Source organism: Hipposideros armiger, unplaced genomic scaffold (genome assembly GCF_001890085.2).
Source record: "Hipposideros armiger isolate ML-2016 unplaced genomic scaffold, ASM189008v1 scaffold_45, whole genome shotgun sequence".
Classification (NCBI taxonomy): domain Eukaryota; kingdom Metazoa; phylum Chordata; class Mammalia; order Chiroptera; family Hipposideridae; genus Hipposideros; species Hipposideros armiger.
The window spans coordinates 4,777,394-4,801,265 of NW_017731395.1; the positions used below are offsets into that span (position 1 = coordinate 4,777,394).

The window sequence follows — 23,872 nt, forward strand, 5'->3', positions numbered from 1 at the left end:
ACACACACACACACACACACACACACACACACACACACACACACACAATTAACCATCAAAAGGAGAAAGCAGATTTGTGTAACCATTACATTCAATGAGCAACTTTATTTTTATCTCCTAATTTTTAAAAAATGCATTCCCAGAAGCCCATCTTCCCCTACGCCTGGGTGAAAACGTGGCAGTTCCCACGGCTCTCTGATCATTCTTGAGTAATTCAAACAGTTCTCCAGTACTCACAAGTCTTGGCTTAATAATCAAAACGCCAGCCCGGAGGAATAGTCACGACTCCATATTGATTCATGCTGGAGGCCCCTCCCTCCACTCTTCCGGCCCAGGGCTGTAGAGATGGCCAGACTGGCGGGGGGCATGTGGTCACCGTCTTCTCCGGTCCCCCAACGTTGAGCTTCTACTCCTGTCCAGCTTCAGACCCACTGGAACTGGAATGAGGTGAGGGAAAGAAAGAAAGGGAATAGAGAGCAGAAAGTTCTCCCTTGGCTGGCACTGCTGGGGTGATCTAGCATCAACTCCCTCTGATGTTGGGGAGAATTTTTGTCTCGTATGCACGCTCATGCCATCTCTGGAGACGCCCCAAAGCTGGGGCTCTCACACCATCAGTTCCCTGTGTAAAACCATCTCATTCCTGTTGGCCCCTTCCTCTTCCCCCAGCCTCCAAGCTTTCAGCAATCCCTCCAGCTCCTTGCAGCTGTAGTCTGTCTGCCCACTGAGGTAGCCCTCTTGGACAGAACCTAAGATGGCGCACACTGGCCCTCTCTCACACATGGTCCAAGGTGGTCCATGGGAATCACCCTGCACCTTTGACCTGCCAGACCCCAGGAGAGAAGGCCAATCCTGGTGCAATGGAAACTAGTGCTTTGTTCCTCTCAAAGCCTCAGGTGAGCCTGTCTCTCACCTTTTAGATTTTCCAGCGGGGCTCACACCCTCAACCACTGTGTCTCCCAAGGCCTCTTACCAGCATTCTCCCTGTTACACTCAGCTTCCTCCAGGAAACCCAAGAAAAGTTAGAGGCTTCGCCAAAGATATGTCAAGTGAGGAGACTAAAAGGGGACTTCACAACGGCTGACCGTGGTGATGCCTGGTGCAGCCCAGAGGCCATGGACCATTTGAGGCAGAAGGAATACAAAAGTGTTCACTTTATACCTAAGGAAGCGAAAGCCCCAGAGGGAGATACACAGGTACTGTGGCTCATCGGAGAGGCTAATGAGCCCACTCTCCACTCCCAGTTACTTGTTTGATCTTGGACAAGACACATAACCTCTTGGAATATCGGTTTCTTCATCTGTAGAATGGAGTTAATGATGTTGACTGCACAGGGCTGCTGCCAGCATCAAACACATGAGACGTGTGGGGTGGCACTTTCTAGACCCAGAAGTCTCCGTGAGCATCTGCCTTCCTACCCCTCTCCCCACTCGGCCTTGGGTCCCTGGGGGGCAATAGGAGGCTGGCCATCGTCACAGCATGGACACTCTTTCCACAGCACAACTGCCAGCTGGGGAGGAAGGGAGGAGGTAGGCGGGGGGTCCCACCCATGAGTCCCCACACTCAGGGCATCAGCCAGGGTCTGGATGGTTCCGCAGAGGAACCGGACATGTACCCCCAACCTCCCCTCTTGTTTAGAGCCATCTCTTCTTTGCCCCACAGAGAAGTCAAGCCTCAGCGCCTGGGAGAAGACGGCAGCTGCTGCTGTGAGGACATTTCTGGGTTCGTTTCTCCTGCCCCTTCCTTCCACACCACCCACCCTGGGCCTGCCCTCACGGGGGCTGCTGGCCCACTTCCGCTGCACCTGCCTGTCAGGAGCAGCTCTGGCCTTCAGGGACCAAGGACACCAGCCCCGCCTCCCTCCCGCTTACCCCTGGGAGAGCCTGGACAGGGCCCGCCCATGTCCCAGTGATGCTGCCAAGCTTCTGCGCAGATTATAGAATAACAGCCCCCGTGGACCATCCCAGAAGTGTGTCCTCAGGGAAGTCACCGTTCATAGGGATGAGCTCTTCTGCCCCAAAGCTCCTGGGCTCCTGGCACAGACGAGTGTCCCTGGGTCACCATGCCTTAGCCAAACACCAGCTACCCGCTTTCACGGTCCTTCTGATCCCTGTGGCGCTCTCACTTGAATTGGCAATGTCTCCTGCAGAGGAAGCTTCCAGCACAAATAGAAGTGTTCAGAGCCCATGGGCAGCCCTGGGGTGGCAGCCAGCATTGCTGCTTGGGACTCCTTGTGAGGCCTGAACAACAAGCATTATGCCTCCGGATCCTCCAAAGCTGGATGTGCAGACATGATCCCCCTCACAAGGGAGTTGTAAGGAATAGCTGAGTAGCAACTGTATTTTTAAAGCACTTTACAAAGTGCGCCGTAAATAACTCTTCATGTATGTGATTGTCATATATATATAGAAAACGCTGTATAGATGATGGGAAAAAATTATCGCTAGAGGCAGACACACACATTCCTATCAGGAAAGCAGGTGTCTGGGAATGAGGCACCTGTGGTGTCCTGAGAATGAAGTGTCAGCAGAGACCCTGTCCCTGCGCTTTATTTCCCCATCACCACAGGCAGACAGCAGGAGATGTGTGTTTGTATGTGTTTTCAAAATCACCAGCAGTAAAATCCACTTAAAATATTAAAACAGCCCTGATGTGGGGTACTTACGGTAACATGGATTCTACTGATGACTGCCTTTAATTCTCTAAAAAGAGCAAGATGATAAAATATAACCACTATTTTTGCTGTCTTATCTGTGGTTGCTAATTCTTTATGCTGAGCACCACAGGGCCTTATAAAGGGGAGTTTTCTTTGTCCCAATCGCATGGCATTTAGCATTAGGTAGATGTCATTTTCAAGGGCAGCTCAAGGCCAAACTATCCTCCTACCCACATATTCCTCTCCATCTTTGATACGACAGTGTTGCGTCGGCTTCATTCTTAGCATGAAAACTCTTCTCAGAAAAAGTTAGCACACAAGCCTTTCGTGGGACAACTTTGGTGTCCTAGCTCGGAGCTTAAAACAAAGATTCAAACACGAAGTCCCATCCTGGTGACGAGCCAAGCCTGTTCTAAAATGAGACAGACAGGAACAGGAACAGGCCAATGCTTTGAAGCCCCGATAAGAAAATAGACAAGACTCTGACAAGATTTGATCAAAGAGAGAAAGAATACAAATAAAATTCAGTGGGAATGAGTCAGGACAGAACTACAATACAGCAGAGATTTCAACATCGGAAGAAAATGTAGGAACAGTTTTATGCCAATGAAGTTAAAAAACTTGGATGAAACGAACAATTTTCTAAACAACTTAATTCACTGACTTGAAATAAAAGGCAGACTTCTGGGTAAGCATAATGGATTGAATACATTCTTCCCTCCCTAAAGCCCACTTAAACAACTTGCTCCTTTTAGGGTTGAGTCCATTTTCTGCCCTGTTGCGTGATCTGCTGTTCATTTCCACTGAGCTCTGTTTTTGGTTTTTTTTTGAATTAAGACGATTTTTTTTTTTTAGAGCAGCTTTAGTTTTGCAGCAAAATTGGGGGGAAGCTACAGAGAGGTCTCATATGGCCCCTGCCTCCGCAAGGAATTCTTTTTAGGGAAAAAAAAAATTTGAAGCTGGAAATCAGATGGACAAGTGGTGAGTAACTTAGCAGTCTTAAAAAGGCAGTGTCTCACACAGTACTGGCCCAGCCACCCTCCTTTCTGATGACCACTGCCCAAAAGGCCCCTGAGGGCAGCTTTCTCACCAGGGCATGGAGGCACTGTGTCTGGTGTCTCTGGTGACACAGCTGGGTGTCTCTCTCCAGGTTTTCCCAAAGTCAGGAACATTCAGGGACAGAAGTAACGCCATCTTTTTTTCCATTTTCTCCAAGCCATCAGGGAGAAGACCCTCCGTTTCTGTGCATCCCTGGGCCCTAGCCTCCCTATCCCCATAAAAGCAGTGCTTCTGCTCCCTCTGTGGGGCCAGGGAGGGGAACAGAGTGGGGGGCCGGCACTATCTTACCTTCCCAACACCCACAACCCACCGCGCACGCCTAGACCCACATTGCATCCACTTAATCCCACCACTGAGCAGAGCAGTCTGGAAGTGGGCGCCCCTTACTCATTGAACTTGTATTTCTTTTTAACTCTCCTGTAGATGTGAGGAAATAGAAAAATTGATTGTGTCTAATTTGTTTGCATTGAAAATCATATTCGGTAAATTGGATGTAAATGAGTCCCTGGTCACCTAATATTTTTGAAATGTAATAGAATTTACTTCAAACTGCTTTAAAGTTTTGTTTTCAAACAGTGCTCTCAGAAACAGAATTCTTCAGCAGCCTGGCATCTCTCAGTTTTTTATCAGGTTACGAGACTTGAGCAGACGTCAGAGAGTAGAAGTCGTTAACATTACCGTAACAAAAGAAGTTATTATATTTTCTGGAACAAGTGCCTCCCAAGGTCAAGAAGGTAGGGGAAGAACATGTATTTTTAAAGAACAAAAACATTTCTAAGTTTTCTGAATGGGATTTTTGCTTTTAATACTAAGATAACACGGATGGAGCACCAGCCCTGTGCCTGTCCCTGCTCCCAGAGCTGTTCATGCACTAACCCACCTCAGTCTCACAGCTACCCAGTCAGGCCAGCAGGAGCCACTATGACCCCATTTTCCAGATGAACAAAACTGAGGCTTCGCCACTGGTGCAAGGTCACGCAGCTAGGAAATGGGGATTCAAAGTTTGAGAGAATCAGAGCCCGAGTTTTTAGTCAATCTACATCCTGACATTTCTCTGGAATTTTGTCTAAACGTTCTCTCTGTCTGCTGCTTCTAATAGTTCATTTTTATCGGGCTTGAGAAAACTAAACTCCTACTCAAAGAAAGAATCTTCTCTCCACTGAGATGCTCGGTGTCTCTGCCAATGGAATTGAGAGCCTGGCGTACTTACATGACCTCTGGGCTGGAGGAGAAAGCCCGGTGGCAATCTCACCTCACGGTCATGGTTCCCTGATGTTCTGCTCTAAGCATGTTTGGTTTGGCCAATGGTGACATTGAGAGGAGTGTGCATTGAGAGAACCTCAGTTATGCTGGTCCCCTGGCCTCTGCCCACGAGAGTCCCTCACTGGCCTACCCCTCAGGGCTCAGTGGGCACCCTGCCCCCCAGAACACACTTCTCTCATCCTTTCTGGGCACACAGAAACCTCCCAGACTATCCATGCCCCATAGTTACCGAATGGGGCCCCACTGGCTCCCCAATTTGACTCCTTTAAAGCACCGTACACACCCCATAAAGAGTGGCCGCAGGTGTGAGCACTTCAGCTCGAGAACCCACAGCCACCCTTTTGCCCTTCTTTATCATAGCTCCCCTGAAATTTACCCCCCAACACACACACTTTATGCCTTGGCTCCAGCTTTTCCATCTTACTTCTGACTTTGTGGGGACCTAGCTCTTGGGCCATCTATTCAGCTCAGACTTTGGCTCCCCTCAGGCCCTGATCTGTGCGGCCCTCCCTCACCTGGAGTGGGGAGCAGACATTGGAACCCCACCAGGGACACAGAGAGAGAGAGAGCACCCGTAAAGTGTAAAGCATAGACACTTTGCAATTGTCACTTAATCCTCACAACTACTTGTAATTTATTTATCCTCCACTTTATTCTGGAAAAGGGTTAAGAAGCCTTATGAGGCTGCATAAAAGACCAACTAGCATGAATTAAAAGCAGAAGCAGGGCCAGCCGAGTGGCACGATGGTTAAGAGCTGGCTTGGGACGCCAGAGGGCCCCGGTTCGGATCCCACATATGAGGGCCAGTGACACTGCCCTCTATAGCTAAGATGCTGAACAACAGCTCAACCTGGAGCTGGGCTGCTGTGAGTCACCGGGGATGGCGTAGGCTGCAGCCCCTGTGGCAGTGGGTTGCCATGGGCTACCGTGTGTAGCCAGCAGCCAGCGTGAGCGGCCAGCAGCCGCCGTGAGCGGCCGTCCAGAAGCCGGCGACTGATCTGCCTCGCCCGGGAAGAGCGCAATGATGGTGCCAACTTGGGCCAGTGAAGCAACGTCCTCCACAACTAGACTGAAGAACAAAATGACAGCAACTTGTCTGTTCCCCTTCCCCCAATTTCCCAATAAAAAAATCTTTAAAAAAAAAAAGCAGAAGCAAAAGAAGAAAGAGAAGCAACATAAACCAGGATGAAAGTGCAAAGTGTGCATGTGACAGAAAGCTTTTGTCTCTAATGCTTCTACAGCCAATGAGAGAAGGAAACCCTGCACAGCAACAGGAAGTGGCTATGCCATTTCCGGTTGACAGGTGAGGAAATAGATCAGAAGGTTGAATGACTGGTCTAAGGTCACATGGCCAGAGGTGGCAATGAGAGTTCAGTCCAGGCCTGTCCAAACAGGGGATGCTCCCTAAGTCTCTAAGACTCCCCCGAGCTCTCTGATCTGGAGCCAGCACATCTTCCTGAACAAGCAGCCTCCATCAGCCACAGTGGTATGGGTTTGTCCCTCAGGGCCATGGCAATGAGGGAAGTGGGGTCCCACCACTGCTGTGTCCCAGGAGAAGCATCATCCCACAGCACCAGGCAGAGGCCGGGGAGCGGGGAGGCAGCCTGCAGGATAGCCACACTTCTGCGGGGCCACCTGCTTTCTTGCTACCCCCCCCCACCTCCCGCCAAGGCCCCATACAACTAATAGATTGTCGTCTGGGGAGACAACATTAGCCTCATCGTTACCATTCTACTAAATTGGTCGTTTTAAATTAATTACATTGCACTCTCGAAAGAATTAGCTCTGGTTGACTTTTCAGTTCCTGCTGATTATCGTGTTGGCAGAATTCATTAGTCCAATAGATAAACCTGAGTGTGTGCACATGCACTGGGTATAGACACGCTCACCGGCCCTGACATAAGTCAGTGCCAGGAGCCCAAGCACATGAGGTAACGGAGTCTGTGGTTGGGCTCATGGCCTCGGGTCCACCAGTGACCTCTCCTGGGGCCACAGCCCCTCGACTCCAGTCATTAGCCTTGAGAGTTGTGTCAGGCTATGAAAGGACTCATCACAGGCTGGCTTTACCCTTCACCTCTCCCTTTGGTTCTGTGGGGAAATCTGTGAATTAACATACTTTTCTCTCAATTTGAGAGTCTCAGAGAAGAGCTGTTGGAGCCTTGAAGGAAAGGGATGAGGACACACACTTTTTGGGCCTGGACCCTGAGCCCTGTGCTGAGGAACAGGCTAGAGGGGATCATTCCAGGAGCACAGGTGGTGTGGAGTGCACGTGTGTGGACATTCACAGGCGTGAGTTCCACTTTGACCTCTGCAGTGGACTGAATGTCTCTGCCCCCCCAACATTCATGTGCTGAAACCTAACCCCCAATGTGATGCTGTTTGGAGGTGGAGCATCTGGAAATAATTAGGTCATGAGGGTGGAGCCCACATGAATGGGGTTAGAGCCTTAGAAATGGGACCCCAGAGAGCTTCCTCACCTTTTTTCCACCACGTCAGAAGACAACAAGAAGATAGCTGTTTGTAACCCAGAAGAGGGCTCTCCCCAGAAGCTGACCATTCTGGGACCTTGGTCTCGGACTTCCAGCCTCCAGAACTGTGAGATACACATGTCTGTTCTTTATAAGATGCCCAGCTGTGGTATTTTGTGATAGCAACCCGAGCTGACTAAGCAGCCACCTACCCTTAACCTCTCAAGCCTCAATTTCTTCAGCAGTCAGAGGGAGTAACAGTGCCATGTGGTAGGATTGTTGAGAGTACCAGCACTTGTAGTGTTGATAGCTAGATTGCAATGGAGTATTTACCACGTGCCGGACACTGTTCTGAACACATGGATCAGTTCATTTAATTCTGACCACAACCCTATGTGGTAGGTACAATAATTATTCCCATTTCCAGGTGAGAAAATTTAGGGACAGGAAAGTCACCGTTAACCAGGTGGCCCAAGCCACACAGCCAGCAAGCAAGTGGCAGAGCTGGCTCTGCAGCTAAATGGCCAGTTCCACAACCCTAGCTCTTAGCCCCGATGCCTTATTGATTAAATGAGATAATACATAAAACATTTCATAGAAATTCTGGCATATAGAAAAACTCAACTACTGTTGGCTGTTATTGTTGTTAATTTTATACCTTAGTGGGATGAAGAAGAAAGACCAAACAAGGATAAGGACACGGAAATTCCACTGGAAGGGTCCCCTATACCCTAGGTTTCCAGCTTCCCACTCACTGTACCCCAAGACCTTCCTGCTGAAATAGGACCATTGCAGAAGCTGTTCTCTCCATAGATACTTTAATAATTTTCCCAAACACAGAATGGTGGGTTTGGAGTGCCAGAAAGGAAGCTGAGTAACCCTTTAGCCCACCTCCCTCACATTACAGATAAGGAAACCGAGGCCTGGAAAAGTCATGGGGAGGGGTGGGGCGTGGAGCATACAGCCAGCTGGGTGCCTGGGTCCCCTGACAGTTCACAGTTTCCTCTCTAGCAGGCTTGGTGCCCTACACTTTATTTGCATATTGCTTTCCATAAATTTGCATATTGGGCTCCCGAGACTCAGCATGTGAAACAAAATGAAAGAACTTGTGGACACTGAATTCAAACTTAATAATCAACTGAAATGCAGAACAGAGCCCCAGGCTGCAAGCAAGGGGTGGAGAGCCTGGTGAGGGAGGGCAGGGGTGCAGGATGCACGCACACAGCCTCTCTGCTAGCACAGTCAAGAGCATCAGCCAGGGCCCAGCATAAGCTGGGAGCTGCTATAAAGAGCCACCAGACAAAGCCCTCCATGACGGCCCACAAGAACTAGGACACAGATCCAAGACACACGTGCTCCCAGCGTAGACTGTGTGGGTACTGAGGTCAGGAGAGGTGAAGTGTTTACCTATCACTGGACAGTTAACAAAATAAAAACTCAAGTCTCCCGACTCCCAGCCCTACAATTATGGCCACCTTCAGAGTGAAGCTGCCATGAGGTCCCTGCTGAAGTGCAATAATCTCTTTCTTCCCTGACTGGGGAGGCTGAAGCCTCAAGATTTACACTAAGCCTCCCCAGTTGGCTCAGAGCTGTCCCCTTAACAACTGTCCCCTTGGGAAACCCGGAGGCCATGAGCAGATGAGCCCAAGGACAGGTAAATGCTGGGGCTGGATGGACACACCCTGGATGGTCCCCCAGGGGCATATCTCTGGGTCAGCAAGCCCTAATCCTGGGATGACCCTACCTTCTGAATCTATGTGCCCTGTGTTAAGTTGCCACCTGGCTCAACATTCGGCTCGACCAACAGGGGGCGCTAGAAGCAGCTCAATCCACTTTGCAATTATTCCTCCAGCTGTAAAAACTGCCTCCTTGTGGCATAACCTTCCCCTCTTCAGAGACCAGCTCCTCAAAGGTCTGAGTTTCAATCCAATGGGGTCTCTCTTCTAAGTCTCTACGTTTTAATTCCCTTTATTCACTTAGCCCTAGGTGTAGTAGCTTCCTACAGCTGTTATTCCCATGATACCTTTAAGCACTCTTTTTACCCAATTACTAGTTATATAACTTTATACCTAGTTAACAACTTGTTACATTTAATTCTTTCTGATCAAATAACGCTGTGGTTTCTGTCTCCTGAGGGACTGTGGCAGACATAAGTCATCACTTGCATTAACTACCCACTGCTTACAGCCTTCCTACCTGGCCTTCTACCTGTAAGCCAGGTGCTGAGGGTAAGGGAGGGCTCCCTGGTCCTCAGGATCTAGGTAAGATTGGAGGGGACTCCTATTTCATAGCCTTGCCTGAGTCCCAAGATGGAGCTAGGGCCCTCATGGCCCCCTCAGCACCACTGTCCCATTGCCTCCTATTGAAGCCATATTGATTTTACACCTGTTTCTCTCCTCAGATTATAGTGACATACCTAAGGCAGGGATGGTATCATATCACGATCATATGATATCATATCATGATCATTCGTGTCTGCAGCCCATTGCCTAGCATACTTCCCTGCACACAGTAGGTACTCAATAATGTTTCATGAGCCTGATAAACATTTGATGACCCAGATATTCCAACATGATACGAAAGCCACTTGCTTTAATGTGCTATCCAATCTGGTATAAATACAAAAGAAAAACAAATCCATGTGGCAATAAAAACAAAACAAAAAAAAGATAGAGAAACTAGTCTCTGCTTTAATCACCACGATGCAAAATGGGACTTGGAGACATGAAAACGTGGCCAGTCCCCAGTGAGTCTCTTCTCATAACGCCAGGCTATAATTGTGTTAGCATCATGTCTGCGTGTTATTATTTACATTTCCATGTTGGTGTTTGCACAATTGGCAGGGATCGCAAGGAAACACTTTCTGTTTGAGTCCGGAGACAGCTGCGTGTCTCCTGGAGGGTGGCTGAGGTCCCCAGACAGCTGAGTGCCTCCAGATGACAGCCAGCCTCTAAGACTCAGAGTTTCTTTCTCAGTCTCAATCTATCCATCTTTCTCTCTCTCTCCTTCCCCACTTCCCCTCCCTCCTTCTCATTTCTGGGAGAGCATCTATTAAAATCACTTGTGCAATAGATAACGACCCTTTATAGCTGCTAGTGCTCCCCCTGTGTAATTAGGAAGTGTATTGTTATGTAATTCAGAAATTAATTAGTGGTGAATGTTTCAAGAATGCAGGTGGATATAGGAGGCCTACGGAGCTGTCATCAGGCATGCATCTGGATTGTTTCTCGCTCCAGGGCAACATGTCTGGGCTCACCCAGGGACAGTCCCAATAATAAAGGACGCTCCCTGGGCCTCTGGTTGGGGAGAAGAGGGGTTGGCCCGCTCTTCTGCATCCTGGGGGTAGAGGACATAGCTGCAGAGGCCACAGATGGCTGCACTGAGGTGCTTTCACCTACTGCCAAAAAGTGTCTCTCAGCTATCCAATGAGCTCTGGGGGTCCTTCCAGTTCACGGAGTGGAAGAGGGAGACATTACCAAGCAGCCTGAACCTCAGGAGGCCACAGATCTTGCCCTATCTGGGGAACAGCCTCAAATGATTTCTCTCTGATGTAGAAAGAAAAAAGCACCTTCAGCAGAATCATGACTCAAATGATGGGAGTAAGCAAGGTAGACGGCTGCTTCCTGGCCCAGGCTGTCCTGCGGGGCTGCAGTGACAACCTCAAGGTCACAGTGCAGCTCTGATTCGTCCAGAAGAGCCCAGTGTCCACACAATACCTAGAATTTATCTGATGCTTAATAAATACTGAATGAATGAATGAACGAACGAATGAAGTCCCAGCTGTTAAATCCCTGCCCATGTGCACCAAGTCTGCTCTGTGTCCTGACAGCATTAACCTCTCTTTCCTCTTGTGGCCTGACTTCCTGTACCTCTCCTCTAGCCCTAATGTCACACTGTTGTAAATTGTTGTTAACTTGTGTATGAGTCTGTGTCCCCCAGTAGACTGTAAGCTTCTGGGTAGCAGAAGCTTATTCATCTCTGCATCCCTCCCTGCATCTCCCGGGGCGAGCACGGAGCCTGACATGCAGTTGATGCTAGGCACATTTATGGATTAAATTACTGAGTAGAATTGAAGAACATGGCTCCAGCCCCTGAGAGCCCACCTTGCTGCCCTCAGGACAGGGACAGGAATCCACTCCAGGTCTCTAGGAGGGGCTTGGGGGCCAGACAGGAGCCCCCTGTGCCCGCTGGGTAAGCCCACTGTGCAAATCCACACATGAATGTCCATGAATTTCTGAAACAGTGTCCCTGCCAATCACTCCCAGAGCATAATAAGCAGGATCATTTTGGCTGAATTTCATGGCCGGATAATGTCTCTAACCTCCTGATCCTCTCTTCCTTGTTGAATCCAATTCAACAAACCAAAGTGGAAGGCTTACACTACACACAGAGCCACAGTACCTTCTAAAATCCCAGAGAATAGGAATTCTCTCCTTTCCTGTGCTGTTACTAACAGAGCCATTCCCCTCAGTGAAAACTCAGAAACAAACTCACTTTGACAGTCCCCTCCCTGGGCTTGGCGTCATCACGGGCCTCTGGCGTTAACCTAAAGATGAAAGACCAAAGTGAGAGGCAACAAGCATTTATTTGAGATCCAAGTGAATAGCTATTGGGGAAGCACTGATTTAGGAGAACCCCAAAAAGGATTCCTACCACAAGGCAAAGGGGTGTTTATGAGAAAGGGAAAGGGAACAATTGCATCCATAGAGGAAGGCCTCTCCACCAGCTCCCTCCCTCGACAGGCTGGGTTACAGGGCACCGGAATATGGGGAAAGGGTGTCCACCTTGCCCCTTCACCATGGATGCCATCCTAGCTCGCTGTCCTAGGAGGCGCAGGTCCTGCCGGTGGCCCTTTGGCTCCAGGGTGGTCCCGGGCGGACTCATCCCACAGCTGGTCTTTGCTCAGGTCACCTTCCATCTCTGAGCCCATGCCTCGGCATGGGTCCCTGCTGGGAGAACCTCCTTCCTGGCCTCTAGGACTCCCTTCTTCTCAACCCTTCCAACCCTTCCTCCTTGGTCAATCCAGGAGGCCCAGCTTTCAGAAATGAAAAGCTCTGGAAGGGCTTCCGCTCAGGCTGCCTGCTTGTCACAGAAAGCACACAGCTTGGCCACCTGCTGACAACACGGGGAAGAAACTCCCCCGAGACAACACACCTGAGGCCACAGTGAGCTATTCTGCATGTTAAAGCAGCGGCTCACTGGTGGACAAGGGCGAAGATAAAACAAAGGTTGCACTGCAGACCTTTCTGAAAGGGTTGGGACCCCTGGGCTGGAATCTCATGTCATTCATCCAATTCAACACGAATCACCACCGCCCTTCTTTACCTTTGAGCACATTTCTATCGATTTCCTGGAATGTCATCTTCCTGCCAGTTTGTGCCTCCACTTCCTCATCTGTAAAATGGAAATAATAATACATACATATTATTACATACATAATACATACACAATAATACATACATACCTTATAGGATTGCTGTGAACGAGAATGAGACGCATGAAAGTACACAGAACACTGCTGGGCCCCAGGAAACATGCTACTAATATCTACTATTATCGTTTTTGAGGTTAATATTAGAGGCAGAGTCTGGGTCTCTTTTATGTATTTTGAGCTTTGCTTCTTGTGCTTCCCTTCGGTCCTGATCAATTTTAGGTCCAAGATAGAAGGTCCCTGAGGTGCAGCCAAGTCCCGGAGTGAAAAATAATACAAACGGAGCCACTTTAAATGGAGTTGGAGCTGCCATTCCAGAGAAACTGCCTGGCAGGTCTTACTCTTCAAAGCTTTGGAATGTTAAAATGGGGCAAAACAGCCGTTGGGCTGGACATAAAACAGCATGGTATCCTAAACAACTGTTTGCAAAGATAAACAAGAAAGTGGACATTATGACTACGGAACAAAGATTAAAAATGCTCTTCAGGATTAGAACCCTAGAAATTCCTTTTATGGATGTGAGTGTTCCCCTTCCCTGTCTCATAAACACCCCTTTCCTTTGCCTTGTAATAGGAACCCTATTTGGGTTTTTCCTAAATCTTATTACCAACGTGCTTTCTTAAAAGTCCAATTATTCATGACTCATTCAATAGCGTGGAAAAAGGGATGATTGTTTGAGATTAAAAGGGGCGAGGTGAGGACTTTGGTTGAATCCCCTTTCAAGTAAACCGACAATAATCGTATACTCTGAAGTCAACCAAGGAGATTTGAATACAGATTGGTTATTAGGTGTGCAAAAGGATTATTGTTAATTTTGTTAGGTTGGATAATAGTATTGTGGCTGTGTATTAAAAATGCTCTTTCCTAGAGATGCATATTAGAGGGTAAAATGTCATGATATCTGCTAGTTCCTGCGGCAAAAAAATGATAAAACAGATACGGTGAAATATTAAAAATTGTTCAATCTGATTGATAACATCTGGGGGCTTCAGTAGGGCCTTTCTGATGCTGTCTTTTCTGAAGTACAGGGAGAGGTTAGGGGGCGTCTGGACGGTCCACTGTCTGTAAGGTGAACTCTCCGGGTCAGCCCAGCCCATAAATCAAAGGGAAAGGTTAATATACGAAGGGAGAGGTTGATGAGGGCCTGGGGCCCCAGTGGAAGAGCAGAAAAGTGTTGGGCTGGGGTTTGGGGGGATGGCAGTGTCCTGCATCCACAGCCAGAAGCAATTGCAGGATTGGGGCTTGCAGGAAACAGAAACACCTAAAGCTGAAAAGACTCTGGACATCTGAGAAGCTAGGCAGCTTGAAGTGAGAAGAAGGAAGTCAACCTGGTCAGGCAGAGAGAGCACAGGTGACGCGGAAGGGAAGACTTTGTTCAATGGCCCCACTCAGGGGGAGCAGCTGGCATCAGAGAGGAGGCGAGGAGCCAGAGCGAGACCACCCAGAAGTGGCAGGAGCATAATCCTGGAGAACTGGGCTGCTGAGACCCCCAATGTTGTCAGGACCTGGGCCGGAAGAGCCCCCTGTTGCCTGTGGAAGGGCTGTCTGCCTGGCTCTCCCAGCTCTGCTCCAAGCTGTTTCTGTGATTCTGCGTAACCACAAAAAGCCCTACCTGAGCAGGCGGATGTGAGGAGAAAGCTAACGCATGGCTCTGAGCTCTCTCAGGATACAGACTTCTAGAGATGGCCTTGCTGCTGTGGAATGACCCAGGCTATTTGGTACACCCTGCCTGTCTCTCACCCCAATGTCAGCTTACATGTGCCCAGCGGTCTCAGTTGAGTGTGGGATCTACGTGGTGGCACGTGTTTCCCCTCATTTGCTAATGAGAGAACAAGCCATGCCTTTGGAGGAGACATGACTGGGTTCTGCAGGCTGGGGAGGACTGGAGTGGCCCCAAGGACGGGTGACTCACATCCTGCAGCTGTCTCTCCGGGCTGACTTGGGCCTCCCACCAAGCTGCTTCATCCTCCTAACAGAAGATGGGGGACCCAAGAGCTCCCCTGGGATTCTCGGCACAAATCAAAGGCAGGGTGGCACAGGGTTCTGCCCACTGGAGGCATTGTGGGGGTGGGGGCGGAGCCTGGGGAGGGAGCAGCTCAGCAGGGGACCCTGCAAGTGCCACATCCTCTCCCCAGCTCTCCAGCCCTTCACACCCCCCTCAGAGGCCACCTGAATGCATCTGCTCTCAGCAGTTCCCTCCTGGAAAAACGAAGCAAGCCAGGCCCCGTGCTCTACAGAGCCTGATCATTTGCAAACAACAGGACACCATTTTCATTCACTTTGTGCCAGGCACTGCTCCAGGCTCTGGGAGAACTAGAAAATCACTCTGCCCTCTGACTCAGACTGGAGCACACAAGTCAGGCAATGACGTGTGGAGAGGGCTCCTTTTTATTGATGTACAGTTTACATACAATGTTATATTAGTTTCAGGTGAACAAGATAGTAACTCAGCATTTACATACCGCATGAAGGGTTCACCACAGTAAGTCTAGGACCCGTCTATCACCATACAAAGTTATTACGATACTGCCGACTATATACCCTATGCTGTACATTACATCCTGTGACTTATTTATTTTATAGCTGGAAGTTTGTGCCTCTTATGCCCCCTTCATCGTTTTCATCCATCCCCCCTCCGCAACGCCCTCACCTCTGGCACTCATCAGTTTGTCCTCTGTATCTCTGACAGGACAAGTGCAGCTGGCGGGGGGAAATTCTGCGAAATCCACACAGAGGAGCATGGATTTCATGAGGGACCCATTCTCCTGAGATGCAGCCACTTCCAGAGGCAATGGCGAGGCCACACCAAAAAGCGACACTGCCCGTTGCCTTAATCTGGGGAGAAGAGAGAAGCATAAAAGCAAATTCTAAGGTGTTTCAGAGGAAAATTATGCAGTGTTGGGATCTTTACCTGCCTGATGGGCTGCCTCGGTGAGGAGTCCCCAGGACAACCCTAACCTGGGCCCTGAGACCCCCTTTCCCCTCCACCCACCCACAAGGCAAATTTTGTAATGAGACTCTTTTTCTGGCCACCAGACAATCCCCTAAAGGAATTGAAGCCTGTGGGTCTGAGAAATAAAACTACCTGTCACACGTGGAGTATAACATAGCACTTTAAATTCCAGTAGCCATGTTATTTGTGAAATGTAAGAAAGAACTGGTTTGTAGCACTTTATTTTTAAAGAATGGGGTAGCATGGGGACTTATATCTGGTTGGTGAGCGTCAGACTAATACCAGCTGGGCTGATAGGGGCAGCTGAAGGGGGCTGGATATATACCTGCTGAGTCCTGCCAATGAAAGCTCCCTCGTAGCCCTGACTGGACAAGGAAGGACTCCTTTTCCTCTGCGCCCCACAGGCTGGTGAAACAAATACATCTCCTTCGCCACCGTCTGATGAATGGAACTCTCCCTGCAGCGGTAAGACCCCAGAGCTCACCTCCCCCTTCAGTTTAAGGGCCTACCCTTTCTTCCCTACTGGGCCTTGGGAACACTGAAGGCGGCGCTAAAGCTGACTGGTGCTTTACCACGGTTATGAGTCCTGCTCCTATAAGGACAGTTCATCTAGCTCTACTTCTAGAAGTTGAACGATCATCCTTTAATCAGACTAACACAGAGGCCAAGGTATGTACTGTGTTTCCCCGAACATAAGACCGGGTCCTACATTAATTTTTGCTCCAACAATCTACGAGTATTCATTTATTCATGTATAAAAATCTACATGTATTCCCACAGTCACGTCTGGCTGACGATCTTCACTGAGGCTTATGTTTGGGGTAGAGCCTCTATGACGAGCATCCTGAAAAATGACGCTAGGGCTTCTTTTCCAGTGAGGTCTTATTTTCTGGGAAACATGGTCTTGTGCTCTGTCTCCAGTAGCTCTCCATATGGACAGAATGTTTGCGTCCCTCAAATTCACATGCTGAAACCCTATCCCCGCCCCATGTGATGGTGTTAGGAGGGGGGGGCCTTTGGGAGGTCATTAGGTCATGAGGGTGGGGTCCTCATGAATGCGATTAGTGCCCTTCTAAGAATAAGAAGATCACTCATTTCCTTTCTCTGCTTTCCACGTCAGCATACAGCTGAGAAATCAGCAGTCTGGACTTAAAAGAGGGTCTGCACCAGAACCCGGCCATGCTGCCACCCTGAGCTCGGACTTCCAGCCTCCAGAACTGTGGGAGGTAAACATCTGCTGTTTATAAGCCATCTCGTCTACGGTGCTTAGCAGCCCAAACTGAGACACTCACCTTCCTTAAGCCTTCATTTCCAAAGTCTGCGTACGAGAACCAGCTCTGTCCCTATCTGCCCATTAGGACACTAAGCTGTGACATCCATTTTCTTACCAACAAGAAAATCCCTGTGTTCGGCTGTGAGTAAAACTAACCTAAATTGCATTTCCCCTCTAGTTATTTGTCAGGTAAGAATTCCCCTCAGACAGCATTTTCCTTTAGACTCGGGAGACACTGATGCGCGTAATACAGTACTTTTCCCACCTGAAAGCGAGAAAGAGAGGCCTGTTCTCCCAGCAGCCCACCCTCGGGAGGGCTGGAGCCAGCTCCTTTCCAGAAGATGGGCCCTGGAAGCAACTCCATCTGTAGGAAGCCTCTCCTCCAAGAAATTCACCCACATTCCCCATCTTTCAGCAGCTGTGAGCCAAGTAATGTCCCAAGAACATGTTCTTTTCCTAAAGTATGAAAAGCCCAAGGCACTCCCAGATTGCATATCACAAGAGAAAAGCGGAAACCATTTGGGCTCACACGTTTAATTGATTTCTGTCCCTCTACCGGGCCCCGGGCTCAGCTTCAATGCTGCTGAAAGAGACCCTGGGTTCCCTGACTGCTCCAGCGGGACAGGCCAGGATCACAGGGAACAATGACAGGCAAGGAAGAGATGAATGACCAATAAATGCCATTTGAGGATACACGTCCACAAAATTGTAAAGAAGGGGAGAAAAGAGGTAGGCAGGCTGTCGGGAAGCATTGCCGATGTCCAGAATCCTGGGTCAGACCAACACACAGCACAGCCACTGCAAAAGAAGGATGCCAGGTGAGCCCTCTGCTCCTCTGGGACCTGGTGTGACCCTGCCAGGCGTTGTCCTGCCCCACATATGAGATTATTCCATCTCCGTCCTCCAGTAAATGCCTTGCTCAGTAAGAGAAGCCCTTAACTAAGTCACCAACCCCTGAGCCAGAGCTGTAGAAATGACTTAGGAAAAGCTTAGACCCAAAGGGACTTCCAAAAATAGGCGTGTATGTGTACCCATATATACATATATATCCATATATACACACATATACATATACATATACACACNATATACATATACACACACTCTCTCTCTCTCTCTCTCTCTCTCTCTCTCTCTCTCTCTCTCTCTCTTTCTCTCTCTCTCAATGTCAGGTTCAACACTATTGTCCAGGTGACTGTGGGCATCCTCAGATGTGCTTTTAGGAAGGCTTTCCCTAGATCACTGGAAAGGGGTCAATGACATTCCCACTTTAGAGAAGAAAAGAAAGTTGTTGTGCCCAGATCACTTGGCAGGGCCAGGAATAACCTTGTCTTCTAGTTCCTCAGCCTCAAGAACAGGTCAAGGGCAACACCTCCCTCCTGGCCAGGACTCTCAGGACATTCCCTCACCTGTGTCCCCGCAGGCCAGTAAAGGCCTCTGCAGCCCCCCGACAGTGGAAATGCTGTGGTGATGTCTGCATAAGATGCTATGTTACTTGTACACAGTAAAACACTCATTTATCTCTCCTCTTCATTCTATCTTGTTGCAATTTAATGTTTTTGTTTCTGATGTCCTCCATGTCAATCTAAGATATCTGGTCCTAGAAGTCACACACTTTCAATTGTACCCACCACCTACCATTACATTCAAATTAACAAGGGCTTGCATCCTTGAAATGATCTGAAATGTTGCTGTAGCTTTATCTTTGATAATAGTAACAACAACAACAACAATAATAAATTAATAAAATTAATAAAAATGTTGAAAGACTACATGACAATGACGTTCCTCTTTGCAATGCCTGTCAAAGAACATGTGTTGTACCCAATGGAAATAGGACAAGTCAATATAAATAAACACTACTCAGCACCTATATTATCCAAGAATGTCAAAGTACCGTCAGCAAGCAGTTCATCAAAACTCAAGTCACTTACCTCAGCCAGGGAGAGCTGGACAACGCCATTCTGGTCCTTGTCCAGAAGCTTGAACAGTTCTAGAACACCAGAGAAGGAATGGAATTGGATGTTCCTAGATGTTGGAAATACCAGAGAGCTGCCTCTGTTCACCCCATCCCCACCTGGTATGCTCCCCCTTCCCCTGCATGACCCCCCCCGCCAGCTCCCACCTAGATGCAGGGGCCCTGAGAAGCTGGCTCTAGATCCAGTGCCCAGGGTGAGGGGTTTGGGCCGCAGATGCCCACGTCCCCCACCCCCTTCCCACCCCCGCCTAAATACGCCAACTTCCAGCTGTAAGCAGGGATGGTTTATCTGTCACCTCCACCCTCAGAAGCTCTAGAAACTTGCAACGCTTTTAACAGTGGGTGGAGGAGGGCTGAGGGCATGGAACAGACATTGGTTGCCCATGCGTGGGTAATCCAGTTCCTTAGCCAGTTCTGGCTGCCTGAACTTATCCCATAGAACTTACCAACTCCCACCCCTCAGTGGAAGGAAAACCTTCTCCCTTAACAGGATGCCTTAGCATGAGCCCAAGGCCAAGGGGGCAGGAAAACACCTATTGCCTTCCAGACAGGGACACCTATCTCCTCCTTGGGAGGTGACACCTGCTCTCATACAAGCCCTATGGAGGCATAGATGTGAATAGACACCAAAAGCCATTTAAAGATCATTACCGGGACCCATTCACTGTGGCCCAGTGACTGCACATAGTAGGTACCCAATAATCTGGATGGCAGCTTTTTAAGTCTCCAAGAAAAGGCAGGCTCTGATCTTGGGCGTGGCCATCTTGGACCTCTTCAGCCCCTTCCGCTTCTGTTTCCCCTCGCCCAAGGGTGCCACAGTCACAGAAGGCTGTCTGTTCTGCCCCCGTCCCTCCTTGTACCCTGGGAGAAATGGGACTGGGTCAAAGGACAGAGTGACTCACTGAAAAGGGTCTCCAGGCGGACCATACAAGCAACAAAGCCATCAAAGTCGACGCTGAGTTTGCTGCAAGCGTACCGTGTGGCGATGGTCTGCTGTACCTGGTTGCTGAGCACGAATCCTGCGGGCAGAGGGGTCTGCGTCACAGGTGGAGTGCAGGGCTCGGCACCACCTCCGGTAAAACTAAATGGGCTGAACTTGCAGGGACCAGGCCTGACCCTGCCTCCTCCAAGGGACGCCAGAAGGGTCTGGTCCTCCCATCGGTCTCCTCTGAGAAAATCCTCATCAAGATGAGCCTCTTCTCTGGTCCTAGTTGGACCTGTAGCTCCAACATGAACACAGCTAGGCATCACATTCGCCATGGCAAGAAAAAGCAGGGGTGAGAGGATGCCTCTCCGGCCCACCTCTTCACAGCTCCACCCTTTGTGATTGCGGTCACCTTCCCAGTGACAAGCATCAAGTCTAAAGTATTTCACCACACAGAAGCCAGCAGCATTCCTTCCTCCCTTGAGAGGGAAGGTGCCCAACCAATCTTTGTTGTCACACTGATGTCCAATGTAAGAGAACTACCCCTGATGATCGTTAGCCGTCGTCATAATAAGAATAACTAAAATGGGCATAACTGGGTCCCAATACCTTTGTCTCCAGGACATGTCCTCACCTGCCTTCTTGAGGGCTGTCCTCATCTCATGGGCATCGATAGTTCCCGAGTGGTTATAATCCGTTTCCAGATAGATCTCCTACAGCAGGAGAGAAAATCCAGGGAGAACGTAGCTGTTCAAGGACCCTTCCAAAACTATCTCCCTCCATTCCACTGCTTCCTCGGAAGGCCAGGGACGCCCTCAAGAGAAGACTTCACTGACTCCTGCCAAGAAGTTTTCAGAACAACCATGAGCTTGGGCTGAGGGCCAGTGCCAGCCCCTCTGTCCTCCGACTTTCAGCGAGGGCATTGGCACAAACGTCTCTTGTTGCCTTCTCACTGCTTCCTGAATAATGCATCCAGGATTTGTGTTGGCTTTGACCACAGTGATGAAGGAGCTAATCAGACCAGGGCATGAAATAGACTAGGAATGAGTGTCAGGAGGGAGAGGGGCTAGAAACAGAACAGAGGAGAGGGACCAGAGTCCAGAAACGCCCAACAGTCAGAAGACTCACCAGGTACTTCCGAATCTTCAACCACAGCAACTTGAATTCCACGTGTCCCAAGGTGCCTGTCCCGTCGCTCTGGGCATGTTAAAGGCCAACATGATCAAGCCCAAATTCTCCATGCCTTGTGGATTTTTCCCTCGTGACCTTACACAGTGAGTGTCTTAAGGCCTCCGTGACCAGTCATGTCTGACGTAAGCAGGGCCCTGTGGGTCACGGTGGCGAGGGTGGGTGGGAAACACATTCTAATAAAGATTAAAGTGTCAGACATTCACTAAGGCTCTCCTTTGAGATGTCTGGGAGCAAAGGGCAGGTCAAGAGCCCAAAGCTCCCCTAATAATATCTGTCATTCATTTGCATCTAACCCCCAAGGCATCCTGGGTTATTGAGAGGGTTGAGCTATCGGATCTGTAAATTTGCTTTCAAATTTAAATTTCTGTGATTGATCATTGAAATAATTAGTTGGTTAGAATGTCAAAATGTTATCAGAAAAGTCACCAGGAGCCCAGGGTGGGGACTCTCGGTCACCGCAGTTGGCACGTGTTTATCCGTGTGCCTCAAAGGGAGCTCCAAGCTTCTCAGCACTAATTCCAAGGACACGGGGACACAGGAGCACAGCTGGCTCCTAGGCCACTACTCAACCAAAACAGGCAGAAAGTCCTGTGGAATTCTCTGTGTCCAATTTGAATTTACTCTACGAGGAGCCCTGGGCTGAACAATGGGGATTTGGGTTTTGAAATGTCCCTTTTCTACCCTTCTTTCTTCCTCACTGGGAAAGGTTGAGGAATCATTCAAAACAGGAACAAAGTATGAATAATGTGCCATTTAAAGGATACATCCATCAGGCTGATCATCTCCCTGCAAGTGTTGATGTGGAATCCATCGAATTTTATGTCTGTTCCTAAAAAATTTAAGTAGAAAAGGGTGGGACGAAGGATCATCTGAAGACAGGAAATAATTTCCATGGCAGGGAGCCGCCAGTGGAGCTGAATATGGTCTCTACAAAAAGGGGAGCACAGCGGTGGGCTTCTTGGCAGAGGCCCCCCGATTCTTTTCACACTTTGGGAGGTGGTACAGGTGGGCACCAGTGTCGGGGTTCAGGATCTGAACTTGGGCTTTGCAACTCACAAGCCACAGACTTCGCCAAGCTAATATCTCTGAGCTTTGGTTTCCTCCTCCATCAAATGGGACTAAGAATAATAATAACAGCTGCCCCAAAGACTGGCCAGGGATAAAATGAAATTATGGAAGTGAAGTTCTTAGCACAGTACTTGGTATGTGATAAGTTCCTAATGAAATAAAACAGTTCACTTTTGGTTGACTGGGTGTTGTTCTAAGCACTGTCTCTATTTTATAGACAGGGAAACTGAGGCCCAGAGGTCAAATAATTTGCTCACAACCTCATGACCAGTAGGGGCCAGAGCTGGGCTTTAAACAGGCCATTTGGCACCACAGCCGGAAGTGGGGCTGTGCTTTGAACCAGGACACACAGCTTCTCAAAAGGCAGCTGTTATCCTAACTGGCTAAAATGTAGGCTTCTCCCTGGCACTCCAGCCATTCCTGGCCTCCACGCTCACCTTGCCCACAGCTGGAAGCCAAGGTAGGAAGGCACCAAAGACCCAGCGGCCTCTCCTGTCCTCCCAGCTCCTACTCTGCAAAAGCAGGCGTGAGAGCTGGAGCAGAGAGGACGGGCCATCCAGCCAGGCCCTGCGCTCTGAGCCTTGGGGAGCGGCTTGCCCTGTCTCTGGGAGGGCTTGCACTTGGCCGCTCAAGCACGCCCCTGTGTCCTGCATTCTCACACCTCCATCTGGCTATGGTGGGTGAAATGCCCATCGGTCAACCAGCTGTGAGACTTCACCTGGCCCATCGCCGGGCCAGACAAGAAGCCGGCTCTGTGCCAGCTCACGTGGGCTGGGTTCCGACAGGAAGAGCGAGGCTTCCATCCTGGGTGCAGCTCGATCCCTGACAGCCCCCAGGACTTGCTAAAGCCAGAGATGAGAACTGCCGCGGTCCAGGACAGTCAGAACCATCCCTCCCCAAAGGTGCATTACAGAGTGAGATCTTCAGTCTGCAGTTTTCCACGGTATCAAAGTCATTCGTTTTGTGGAAATTTTTCAGTTAGGCCACTCTCAGCCGGGCTTCCTTTCTCCCAGGAATCAGCAGTCCCTCCTACCCAGCCAGCCCCAGCCAGCCGCCCCCTCCCTTGGCCTCTCCTACCTGCTGTTGGCCACTCTCTCAGCCCAGAGGGAACCGGGGGTCAAAGGCCAAAGGTCCCCTCTCCCCCATCTGCAAGTGTTCATGGCCCAATGCCTGCCCCCACCCATACCCCAGCATCTCTTAGGCTTTTGTGGATTTTCTGAAAAGCCCCAAGGTAGAACTTACGTTTGGAAAACTCCTCATTCAGAATCGTCTTGAGTTCATTGGCACTGATCTCAGAATCCTAGAAAGAGGAACCCAAATGCAAGTCACGTCAGGCCCGGCCACGCTCTCCAAGATGTTAAATTAATGTAGAGTCAGACACCAGGTCCACGGACCCTGTGATTTCAATAGGCTGTGACATCTTTAAAAACTCAAATTTTCAATTTCTCTGGGGTCCCCCACAGCCTGGGGGGAAGTGTGCATTGATGACATCAGCACCATAAGGCTGCCACACGGGGGCTTGCTGCCTTTCTGACAGCTTGCTTGCTTTACCTGACAGCAAAGTCTGGTGAACAGCAGATTATAGGAACCACTCTGATGGGCCACACCCA

General features: G+C 49.4%; 1 protein-coding gene across 1 annotated transcript in view; it reads right to left on the reverse strand.

The window, feature by feature from the left end:
- Positions 1-114: 114 nt before the first annotated feature.
- CAPN8 (calpain 8) overlaps positions 115-23,872 on the reverse strand; it is a 65,485-nt gene continuing 41,727 nt past the window's right edge. The window contains exons 15-27 of the mRNA XM_019639585.1: positions 23,505-23,562; positions 21,959-22,023; positions 21,132-21,200; positions 20,638-20,716; positions 19,981-20,097; positions 19,035-19,093; positions 17,257-17,898; positions 16,153-16,284; positions 15,525-15,709; positions 12,769-12,837; positions 11,938-11,989; positions 1,869-2,152; positions 115-437 (exon numbers count right to left, since the gene is read on the reverse strand). Of these exons, the coding sequence (XP_019495130.1) occupies positions 17,875-17,898; positions 19,035-19,093; positions 19,981-20,097; positions 20,638-20,716; positions 21,132-21,200; positions 21,959-22,023; positions 23,505-23,562 (471 nt within the window). The 3' untranslated portion in view covers positions 115-437; positions 1,869-2,152; positions 11,938-11,989; ... (2 more) ...; positions 16,153-16,284; positions 17,257-17,874. The remainder of the gene's footprint in view (positions 438-1,868; positions 2,153-11,937; positions 11,990-12,768; positions 12,838-15,524; positions 15,710-16,152; positions 16,285-17,256; positions 17,899-19,034; positions 19,094-19,980; positions 20,098-20,637; positions 20,717-21,131; positions 21,201-21,958; positions 22,024-23,504; positions 23,563-23,872) is intronic.